The following is an 11,379-nucleotide window of genomic DNA, read 5'->3' on the forward strand; positions in this document are numbered from 1 at the left end:
TAAAGGCTATATACATCCACAGACCACACAGTAAGTAACCTCACTATGGTGTCAACCACAACAAAAACTATTTTAAAAACTGTGGTAGAATGGTAACTACCGAAGAAGTCATGCACATATATGTATATGCATGTCCTAAATATAGAAATTACCTCAGTATATATGTGCACGTGGTCACTTTGCTTATCTTGGTCTTATTACCACATGATGCATGCCTATTGTACCAAAAATAATTATAATATATGGAATGTGCTTGCTTGCATATTTTTGCTTGTAAACACTTGCATTGAAGAGTTAACAAACTTTACATTCACATCAATCAGCTAAAGAATACCTGATAAAACTGTTAGCTGGTATAGAAATTATGCAAATGTAAGATATTATTGCTTTTCATTGTATGCATGCTTTTATACAAATATATAGTCTAAATATATATAGCTGATATATCTATGTATAACTATATAGTTGTGCATGTCATACGATGCCATGATAGCTAAGCAGTTTGTAAACTCCTACATGGCATGCAGATAGTTATGTGGGCATACTGTACTAATTTAGGGTCCGCAACGCGAAAAATCGATATCCTCCAATCAACTACCTAACTATTGTCATGTGTTAGGCTAAGTGTAACTTGAATAAATAACACTAGCGTGGCAGCCAAGTTTGTCACTTTCTTCTGGTAGAAAACGATACAAATGTCTTAAAATCACGTGATTTTTCGTTGCAGCAGTTCGTGGGGCTCTTCATATGCCACGATATTCACTCTTAACATTGTTCAAATAGTCTACCATCAACTCAAAGTATTGGTGGTTTGATTTTATTGGTCAGTTTCTGGTGGCAGCACGATATGTGCAGCTTTTTGGCGACAGACAAAATGTTTCTTGATCTGGAGCACAGGACAAGCAGAGCAGCAACTGCGCCGTGGGTCAACAATGACCAGTACTAGGTAAAGTACCTGCATGCGGAGTATGGTTATAATTGAAGCTTGTTAGCCATCTGGCTGAGCCATTTATATGCTGAAATTCGGTCGGTCAAAATGACGCGATTTTTGCAAACAAATACCAGAATGGTTGATACATCAGTGAGACAGTCTCCAACAGCAAGGATACGAAGCTTATAAACACCTAACAATACGGCTATCTCGCCCAGTAAACGCATAGAGCATGAAATAGGCACTCACGTGATCGAAATTCAAATCGAGGATATACCCATGAAATCGCTTTCATTTGTGAATAGGCACCATGCAGTGTGCTCCTTTTGTAAATATTTGCGTTAATTGTTCACTCAGGCGTGGTCTGGGCCAGTGCAGGTGTGTTTTATGCTGTGATGGCATCATAGAGAGAGTCTCAGACTGCTGGGCTAATCAAGATGCTGAACCTAATGCACACAAACTGATTGCCACTTGATTCCAAGTGATTTTAAGGTAATCGGAATAGATTATGGTTGTATTTTCCGAGATTTGAATATCGATCACGTGAGTGTCTATTTCATGCATTGGATTGCTCTATGCGTTTACTGGGCGAGATAGCCGTATTGTTAGATGTTTATAAGCTTCGTATCCTTGCTGTTGGAGACTGTCTCACTGATGTATCAACCATTCTGGTATTTGTTTGCAAAAATCGCGTCATTTTGACCGAATTTCAGCCGGCATATAGATGGCTCAGCCAGATGGCTAACAAGCTTCAATTATAACCATACTCCTCATGCAGGTACTTTACCTATATAGTACTGGTCATTGTTGACCCACGGCGCAGTTGCTGCTCTGCTTGTCCTGTGCTCCAGATAAAGAAACATTTTGTCTGTCGCCAAAAAGCTGCACATATCGTGCTGCCACCAGAAACTGACCAATAAAATCAAACCACCAATACTTTGAGTTGATGGTAGACTACTTGAGCAATGTTAAGAGTGAATATCGTGGCATACGAAGAGCCCTACGAACTGCTGCAACGAAAAATCACGTGATTTTAAGACATTTGTATCGTTTTCTACCAGAAGAAAGTGACAAACTTGGCTGCCACGCTAGTGTTATTCAAGTTACACTTAGCCTAACACATGACAATACTGAGTTAGGTAGTTGATTGGAGGATATCGATTTTTCGCGTTGCGGACCCTAACTAATTTAACTATCACACACTGTAGAATGCACTGAACGCAACCAATCTATAGTTTTGTGCAATAAAAGTTCTTGCATGAGTGACTATACATAGAAGAATTCAGAGAAGTTACCCTCCAGTGCCTAACTGGTAAAGTAGGATAATAACAACAATAACAAGTTGTACCGTACGCAAGGAAATTTTGACGTCAAAAAAATTTGACGAATTTGACGAATCGGTTTAATTCGTCAAATTTAAATTCGTCAAATGTTTATAAGCGCCCTTAAAAGTACAGGTTTTGCCTACAATTTCTTCATTTTCGTCAACATTTTATTCGTCAAATCTGCTGAAGTCTGAATTCATCAAATTTTTTTGACGTCAAAATTTCCTTGCGTACGGTATACAGTAGCTAGTTTCATTTATGAATCTTTTTAACAACATAACTCCTTTTGACTATAGCACACATGTATGAACCATTTCATTGCAATAGTATTTGCTAAATATAAGCTAACATTGACCTTTCCTTTTTCATTATAGTTGATTAGCAAATTACTGTATAGCAGTTTCAAGTGGCAATATAGCTGAATTAAATGTCCCAATTGAAGATGAATTTGACTGGAATTTATCCATATTTTCAGGTAAATGTATGTAATGTTTACATTGTGGTTAACTACTATAAGAAACACTGTACAATGTAGGAGGAATGTGGATCAATGAGTCCAACAGTAAATATCTGTGACAGATTTTATTGTGACCTCACAGCAGGTGGAGATCTTAAATATTATGATGGTCATTGTGGAAAGGAAATCCATTGTCAGTTGCAGTGTGAGAGAGATGCTCATTGTAAACATAAGGACAAGGTAAATACATGCACACATGTAAATAGAGAAAGCTGCATTATATTTGGATCATTGGCAAACTCCAGTTATATAACTATTTATATAGCCAAATATCTAGGTGCACATCTTTGAAAGTATATTATACACATATAACATACATTTATGTGTTATATCTGCTGGTTTGATGTGCATGCATGTTTTTGTAATATCTTCCTAACAGTCTCAATCCCCTAATTTCCTTCATAAACCAAATGGTGTCAGCATCAGTAATTGCAGCAATGTGCTTAAAACCATGGAAGAATTATTGCATTTTGAATTAGACAAAATAAATGAAATCGACAGTAGTAAACATAAAGTGAATGCTATGGAAATTGAAACCAAGCAAAGAGATACTTTCAGATTAAGTGGAGTTGAGGATCTGTTAAGATCTTTGCAAGGTAGCATTAATGAGATCAACCATACCTATGAAGAAGTGTCTCTCACCTTACAAACACTTCAAGCTACTTCATATGATGGTCACTACATATGGAAGATACCAGATATCACCAGACGTAGGAGGGATGCTCTACTAGGAAAGACTGTCAGTTTATATTCCGCACCATTTTACACCAGCAGATTTGGGTACAGACTGTGTCTACGTGTGTATTTAGATGGTGATGGTAGTGGCAAGGGACATTATATATCTTACTTCCTTACCATCATGAAGGGAGAATATGATGCTTTACTAGAATGGCCATTTCAGCATATGGTGACAATGACATTAGTGAACCAGAAAGGTAACAACAATATTGTACAGTCATTCAGACCCAACCCAACCAGTACTAGTTTTCATCAACCAAAATCAGACATGAATGTGGCATCTGGTTGTCCTAAATTTGCTCCACTATCAATACTGGATAATCCTGAATTTGTTGTTGATGATGTGGCATTTTTTAAATGTGATATCAAATAAGTTAATCTTATATTTTAATATCTGATTGTTAGTATCACAGTCAGTGTGTTTGTACATAATCATATACTCAATTTTATTAATTTCTTTTATACAACATAATTATGCGAGTTCAATCTATAAGTGCATGGTGTTTTCTAATTATACAGAATTCATGTATCTTGATGGGAACTGTAAATGTTATGTATCAATTGAGACTTGGTAGCTATATACTAAAAGTTTTGGTACAAGATTTAATCAATATTTATTTCATCACCCTGAGGCTAAAATACAATCACAGATTGCCACCATCCATCTTTGGCAATGTACATGTAAATACCAACACACTGTCACTGTGTCACATTCACATTTAGCGAAGTATTACACTATTATAAATTTATTATACTTATTATGAAATTAATATCATGACCTGTGTACAATGCATCGTCACCTACATGTTACTAATAATAAATGCATTCTAAATAGAGCTTTGTTCTGATCATATTATATAGTCGGCTGAGCAAACCCTTCTTTTTGAAAGGTGTGCTTTGCATGCATAAGTATTTTGTGACATGGTGTCTTTCATTGCACACACAGCATAAATCATTTCATTGTTAGCTATATCAGTACTATCTAAGCTCCATTAATGAATAATTCTGAGTTATCATACCAAGACTGAAAGAATAAAAATAGAAATGATTCAAGTAAGACAACCATGTGACATCATTACACACTGTATACATTGTTGTCACACCTTTCAACATTTATGTAAACTACGCATAATTGCCATGTACACAGTGGCAGTTGAAATATAGTACCACACAACCACACAATTAGTTGTACTAATGCCTCATACATAATTATAAGTAACCCAGTGATATTAGCAATACTGAAGTTGAAGATGTCATGCATGTAGTGCTAGTTTAGATCACTGTTGTTAAGCAAACTAAACTTTGCATAGTAATGTCATCAGAACCACAAAGCCTAACTTCTATCTATGCACATTATAAGTGTTATATTATCTTGAAAATATCATATAGACATTGCAAGTAGTATAACCAGTTAATGCATGTAAGTAAATAAACTAAGTATAATTGAGAAAGTAAAAATAAGTTATTGGCTAACTAACCAATTAAGTGAAATGGTCATTGGTGCAGAACTGTTAAAAATTGCTCTAGAGTTGGTGTGTTGAAAGCTTTACTAGGCAAGGCTTTCCAGTGAGAAATTATCACTGAGAAAAAATCTGAACTTATAGCTATCAACTGTTGAGGATATTTTAATGAATCTTTTTATTGTGTCTTCTGGTGATGAGAGATCATAACTTTGGAATGAAATCACCTATTGATTTTTTTTCAGCAAGTTATTAAATTTGCAACCATCCTTTAACACTGTAAAATAATACCTTAGGTAGATAGAGACAATGATGATGAATTTTCAATGCATAAAGGTAGCGATAGTTAAATCTGCAATAGCACTATATCAAAAATAAGATAAATGTCATAAGGAGTACAATTTATGTGAAAGTTGCATGATTGTATATATCACAAATGACACATTGTTTGTACTATGTTGTTCTACTAGGAGCAAAATGTCTATTAGATCATTTTCATATAAAGAACACTTAATTTTTCCCACTGTAGAGTTGATGATGTTAATCTCTTAACATGCAAACTATATACAGGTGTCTATGTTCTTAAATGTAATGTAAATTGCATAATTAATGCAATACTACATTACATAGTGTAGCTATAGTTACATTGCCAAAAACACATGTTCAGTTTTTACAATTCTATATGTGAACATATACTTACATAATATTTAAAATGGTACACAATGCTATAAAATTGTCACTGAAAGAATGCTATTATATACTGCATGTACATGTATATTCATTTTATCATGTGCTAAAAAACTGTATACAAATAAATAAATAAATAAATAAATAAATAAATTTTTTTGACTATGTTTGCTGAATGTCACTATTTCCTAGCAGCATGGGGGCAGGCATGGAGAGGAATACAAAATAGTTATATTTCCTTAGATTTACTGATGGAAATACTGTTTATAACCAGCTACAGTTTATGTGGCATAGTATATAGATGGCAATGGCTACTTTACATTAATGTTGCATTTAAAAAATGCCACATCATCAACAACAAATTCAGGATTATCCAGTATTGATAGTGGAGCAAATTTAGGACAACCAGATGCCACATTCATGTCTGATTTTGGTCGATGAAAACTAGTACTGGTTGGGTTGGGTCTGAATGACTGTACAATATTATTGTTGCCTTTCCGGTTCACTAATGTCATTGTCACCATATGCTGAAATGGCCATTCTAGTAAAGCATCATATTCTCCCTTCATGATGGTAAGGAAGTAAGATATGTAACGTCCCTTGCCACTACCATCACCATCTAAATACACACGTAGACACAGTCTGTACCCAAACCTGCTGGTGTAAAATGGCGCTGAATATAAACTGACAGTCTTTCCTAGTAAAGCATCCCTCCTACGTCTGGTGATATCTGGTATCTTCCATATGTAGTGACCATCATATGAAGTAGCTTGAAGTGTTTGTAAGGTGAGAGATACTTCTTCATAGGTATGATTGATCTCATTAACACTAGCTTGCAAGGATGTTAGTAGATCTTCAACTCCAGTTAATCGGAAACTATTGTTATTTTGGTTGCTTTCCAATTCAGTAATTTGTGATGTTTCTTCTATGTGTTTATCATTAATTGTCTCTAATTGCTTATTAGCTTTATCAACTTCACTATGCAGTAGATTCTTCATGGCCTCGTAGTCTTTGGATGTGACACTCTTTGGTTTCTGATAAGATTCATCTAATAAAAAGTGACTAACCAATGATAAGTGGTGCTGTACACTCCTCTCCAAATGTGCTTCTAATTCCAAACTACCAGCTAAAAACTGACAGCCTAAGGATGCAAACAGACATTCTTGTATGTTGATCTTTCCTTTAGCCAAAGTGCACCCAATCTGGTTGTTTGGATCAAAATGCAGGTCCATCTGTAATTAAGTTAATAGTCAATTAATAACTCTGACCATAGGGTTGTAGCACTATAACATCTATAGGCATATTATGGCACATACAGCTGTAAGAGAAGTAGCTAATTGGTTTATGCTTATAGTATGTGTGGACCATATAAAGAAGTTTGCGGATATTTGCTATACTTTTGTTCATGGCAATAATGCCAGCTGGAACAGGCATGTCCAATATACATTTCGATTGAAAAACTATTAAAAATTATCATGTAGCACCTACCTCAAGTCTGTTTAGTAACTTTCCAAATTTGATACGTGTAAAGCAGCTCTCTGTGAGTACAATGATGCTAAAAGAAGTCCAATTCACAGAAATTTTGGTTCATCAAAATGGCCTGAACCAACCGGATGTAGCAAATTTCCCCATAAATTTTGTATTGGGCATTTCAGGGGCATGCAATAAAAGGCACAATAACTCGTGACACATGATAGATACCTCAGATTCTGAACCAGATTTGGTGATTAGCAATTACAATGAGCTATAGCAGAAGGAAATCAGAGGAAATTTAAGCTCGTCATTTTAAAAATCACTTATTTTTTCTATGCTGAATTGAATGGCAGATATTGGAAAGGAACACTCTGAGCTATTTTGATGTCTTGACAGCCATTAACCTTCACTACATTAGTGTTACAATGAAACCAAAGCACTGTGAATTAGTTCTGCATTAGTTTGTGAAAATTACAGTGTTCTGTGATTAAGCAAAATAATGACCGTGCCATGTAGCAAACTTCTTCATACGCTGATTAAAGATTCATAATACTTCCTTTAAACTAGATAAATTGTATATATACAAGCAGCTAATGAAGTTGCCATACCATTAATGCCATGAGCTTATGATGTGCATAGAAGCCAATCTTCATTCTTTATTTTTCATAAGCCGCACATTTGAATTGTGGATATGTAGTTACTGACTCAACAATTTCTAGTTTTTATGAGTATGTAACTTACTTCTCTCTTAGAAACAGCATTGTTGTATCCTTCGAGGCATTTCACTGGAGCACCATTACATCTTGCTTCATGCTCCTGTTACAAACAATTTGTTACTATCTATATATCACAATAAGGTAATCATGTATCAGTACCTTCTGTTGATCATAATAAGCCTCTTCTTTACGTGATTGTCTTCTATACTGACACTGTTGTAAGTGATCATCAAGTTGTGATCTTGTGATCTCCTCATGACAACCTTCATTGGGACATGATACCTTGACTAGTTGACACTCCTCCTTTATGTGATTCTGTGTAAAGTCACACCATAACACAACTATTTGCATCAGCATGAAACCATGATGTATATGTTATGTGCAAGACATATTATGTATGTGTAGATAAAGGTACTATCTATATTTCCATGTACATGTAATGCTTTTTCACATGAAATTTTGGTGCATACATGACTGCTCTATTAGAGTATTTCAATCTTTTGCAGCATTGGTATAGCTCGAGTGGTAACAAAGATTGTCCGCCAATTAATAGCCAAAATTTCCAATCATTGACTTTGTGACTTAGCTATGTAAACACTAACAAGTCAATTAACAATAGTTAACACAATCAACAGTACCAATAATTACAAAACCAATGATCATAAGAGTTACAAATTAATGCTACATACAAATAATAACTGTCTGTTCTACAGCTACTTGTTCTGTTGGCTTTCAACTAAGACACATCAAGCATAAAAGGATATGTGGTAGGTATGTAAAATTTCAAGTTTTTTGCACATGTTTATTTTACAACAAAAAAAGAAGAAAAAATGATATCTGATAAAGATTTAAACTAATCAGTTAGATAATGGAATTTAAGTTTAAGTGTGTAACTTTATAAACCTATACATACACTGTATTACCAACAATATTATAATTATGGTTTTGTAGACATCATTTTCAAAAAAAAATGAGACTTGAATATAACATAACATTGTAGTGGTTATATTAAAGCAAATGCCTATTATAACCATCTAACTGTAATATTTATAACATATTATTGTGACAATGTACCATACACTAACCTGATAATGATGGTATTCACCAGTCCAGTTACTGCAGTGAGGACAAGAAACCATCAGATGATCAATCTCTTTAGATATTGCCTTGTCATAAAAGTACTATAGAAAACAAAATACCCTACAGCTAAATACATAGTGCATAGTTGCACATTACATGCAATCCATTTTCATGCAATAGCTCATACAAAACTATACATACATACCTCTGTGCAAAAAAATACATATGCTGCTTTACATATTAACTTACATCTATGAATGCAACTGTCTCATGGCACTTTTCACAGAAGAAGGTTTGAGTACTGTGTAAAATGAAAGTGAATAATATGAAGTCACATTCTTTTTTTGTGGCTAAATGCTATAACCCGATAAGAATGCCCACATTAGTATCTGATTTTAATCAAAATTTTCTCAGCCAACATGCCGGGTAGTGATGGACATAAAATTAATGTAAAAAGTACGTGAAATAGTAACAGCTCAGAACCATAATGGCAATTGTGCTATATATACCTCACAAGATTATACATTGGACTTTTAGGACAATGATCAATGATTATAAAATTTCATAGATTTCAAACCTAATAGCTAGATCACATGATGATGCTTTTAGTCAGAAATGTATGGAAATTTGTTGTGAGGATATCAAGTTTCAAATCTCTAGTATAAGATTCAAAAGTGTTGCAGACCCCTTGCATGCCCTGCAGGTCATAACTTAGCATGCAGGGACCTTAATGCAGCCGAGAATGTGGCCATTACTGAATTGACCTCAAATTGTCTCGCTTCAAATATACATCAAACTAAGTTATTTGTCCTCCTTGAACCTGTCAAACAGTTATAGTTTTAGCATGCAGATTGCTAAAACAACATCGTAACAAGTACTGGAGGTGCTGGCATTAACCCTATATAGAATGTATAATTATGCACAACTTGAATTCTGCATAATTATACATATAGCTACGTATATTGTAAATGTATGCCAGCAAGTATACATTTTAAAAATAGCTCAGTATACCTTTGTTGTTTGAGCCTCACAGCACATGATGTACAAATATGATGGCCACAGGGAAGTTGGAGCGGCCCAGTGAGAAGGTAACGGCATATCGCGCATTGCAACCTTTCGTCCAACGTTGGGAGCTGAGCAAGTGAGTTTGACGTCATACTCTGCTTCGACATCGTATCTCGTGGAGACCAATTTCGGAATCGCTGTTGGATACAGATGAGATCATCAGGCATTTTATAGGAATGGAATCATCTATTTTTTGCTAATGACATCATGATTATATATATGGTCTAGTCACATGACTAATATACCACTACTATCTATGGTATATTATCGTATATTAAAGCCATATATATACCATCATGCTATTTTTAGTATCCTGTACAAGCTATAAATACCAGCATTACGCCATCAGCTATGTGACGAACACATGCAGAGGTGTGTACATGCATGTGAAACGCGAGTGCGAATGGTATTCCGCTTAGTTACACATTTCTGTCTGCACTGAACAAGGGTTTATAGCTAGCTATATGCCGGACTCACTGTGCTGCTACTCCTGCTAGGGTGGCTGCCCTACATTGGTACATCATGAGTCCACACTGCCAGCCGACAACTTGACATCCATGCATGCACGCGCTAACAACGGCAAATGGGGAGTCAGTCTTGATAGCTCATGCAGTATATTGATTTATTGACTGTCTGCCATCATTCAAGGTCATCTCTCAAAACTGCCGCTATACTCAGTTTGCGTGGCACCCGGCCCATTCGTCATGATGGCTTCTATAATATCCGAGTCAGCTCAGTAACTGTAATGAACTGCGTAACCAAATCATCTTATTTATAGCTATATCCATGCATGGCCGCTACAGTGAGTCAGCAGAAAGTGCATGCATGATAGTTTCATCAACACATCAGATCACGTGTTACCAGTGATGCATGCAAGCAGTGCCAGAACAGCATCTATAGGTTGTTGGCTATACATAGATGTATAGCAAATGTAATTCATGCTAATCTGCAAACTATTTAGCTTCATTGCCCTGTAAACTGATTTTATGCATGCGCCTTATCAGTTGTCAGAAGGGGTCTTAGTCGAAACCGATGCAATCCCTCAGTATATATCTGCCACTAAGTGAGTTTTATATTTTATTTTTTCCCAGGGTTGCCAGCACTCCTTGCCACAACCCCTAGCACTAAAAATGCAAAATGCTTTGGCAACTAGAATTAATAGCTCAGTGGAGCCATCTGACCCTCATGATCAGCTAGTGGAAGGTCAAGTGCTCCTAGTGAAAGTGTTTGAAAGAGACTGCTTGGGAAACCCTACGGATGGTGCTGCTGGCATCAGGGGTTTGATCCCCGAACCAGCTACAGTTTCCTCCCTTACAGTGATGTCATGGCTGCACTGCAAGATTAGTTATTCATAATCTCTTCCAGGGTGGAGCAGGCCAAAAAGTGA

General features: G+C 35.7%; 2 protein-coding genes across 4 annotated transcripts; one reads left to right on the top strand and one right to left on the bottom strand.

Annotated features, from left to right (window-relative positions):
• The first annotated feature begins 244 nt into the window (after positions 1 to 244).
• On the top strand, positions 245 to 3,981 carry LOC136251685 (TNF receptor-associated factor 1-like). Of its 2 annotated transcripts, none has more exons than XM_066044131.1 (4): positions 245 to 372; positions 2,631 to 2,737; positions 2,792 to 2,953; positions 3,153 to 3,981. In XM_066044131.1, exons 2-4 carry the CDS (start codon positions 2,684 to 2,686, stop codon positions 3,882 to 3,884), a joined length of 948 nt encoding a protein of 315 aa, XP_065900203.1. In that variant the 5' UTR covers positions 245 to 372; positions 2,631 to 2,683; the 3' UTR covers positions 3,885 to 3,981. The 2 variants fall into 2 exon arrangements, with proteins under 2 accessions (XP_065900203.1, XP_065900204.1); XM_066044132.1 differs by having other exon boundaries at positions 2,631 to 2,731.
• Positions 3,982 to 5,519: 1,538 nt separating this feature from the next.
• LOC136249094 (TNF receptor-associated factor 3-like) lies at positions 5,520 to 10,719 on the bottom strand. 2 transcript variants are annotated; one of them, XM_066041018.1, is made up of 6 exons: positions 9,939 to 10,444; positions 9,177 to 9,228; positions 8,933 to 9,028; positions 8,007 to 8,162; positions 7,873 to 7,947; positions 5,520 to 6,890 (listed from the first exon to the last, which is right to left on the bottom strand). In XM_066041018.1, the coding sequence occupies exons 1-6, from the start codon at positions 10,157 to 10,159 to the stop codon at positions 5,970 to 5,972; spliced, it is 1,521 nt and encodes a 506-aa protein (XP_065897090.1). In that variant the 5' UTR covers positions 10,160 to 10,444; the 3' UTR covers positions 5,520 to 5,969. The 2 variants fall into 2 exon arrangements, with proteins under 2 accessions (XP_065897090.1, XP_065897091.1); XM_066041019.1 differs by lacking the exon at positions 9,939 to 10,444 and adding an exon at positions 10,470 to 10,719 and having other exon boundaries at positions 5,521 to 6,890.
• Positions 10,720 to 11,379: the final 660 nt, after the last annotated feature.

The sequence above is a fragment of the Dysidea avara genome, chromosome 3 (assembly GCF_963678975.1).
Source record: "Dysidea avara chromosome 3, odDysAvar1.4, whole genome shotgun sequence".
In the NCBI taxonomy this organism is placed as follows: Eukaryota; Metazoa; Porifera; class Demospongiae; order Dictyoceratida; family Dysideidae; genus Dysidea; species Dysidea avara.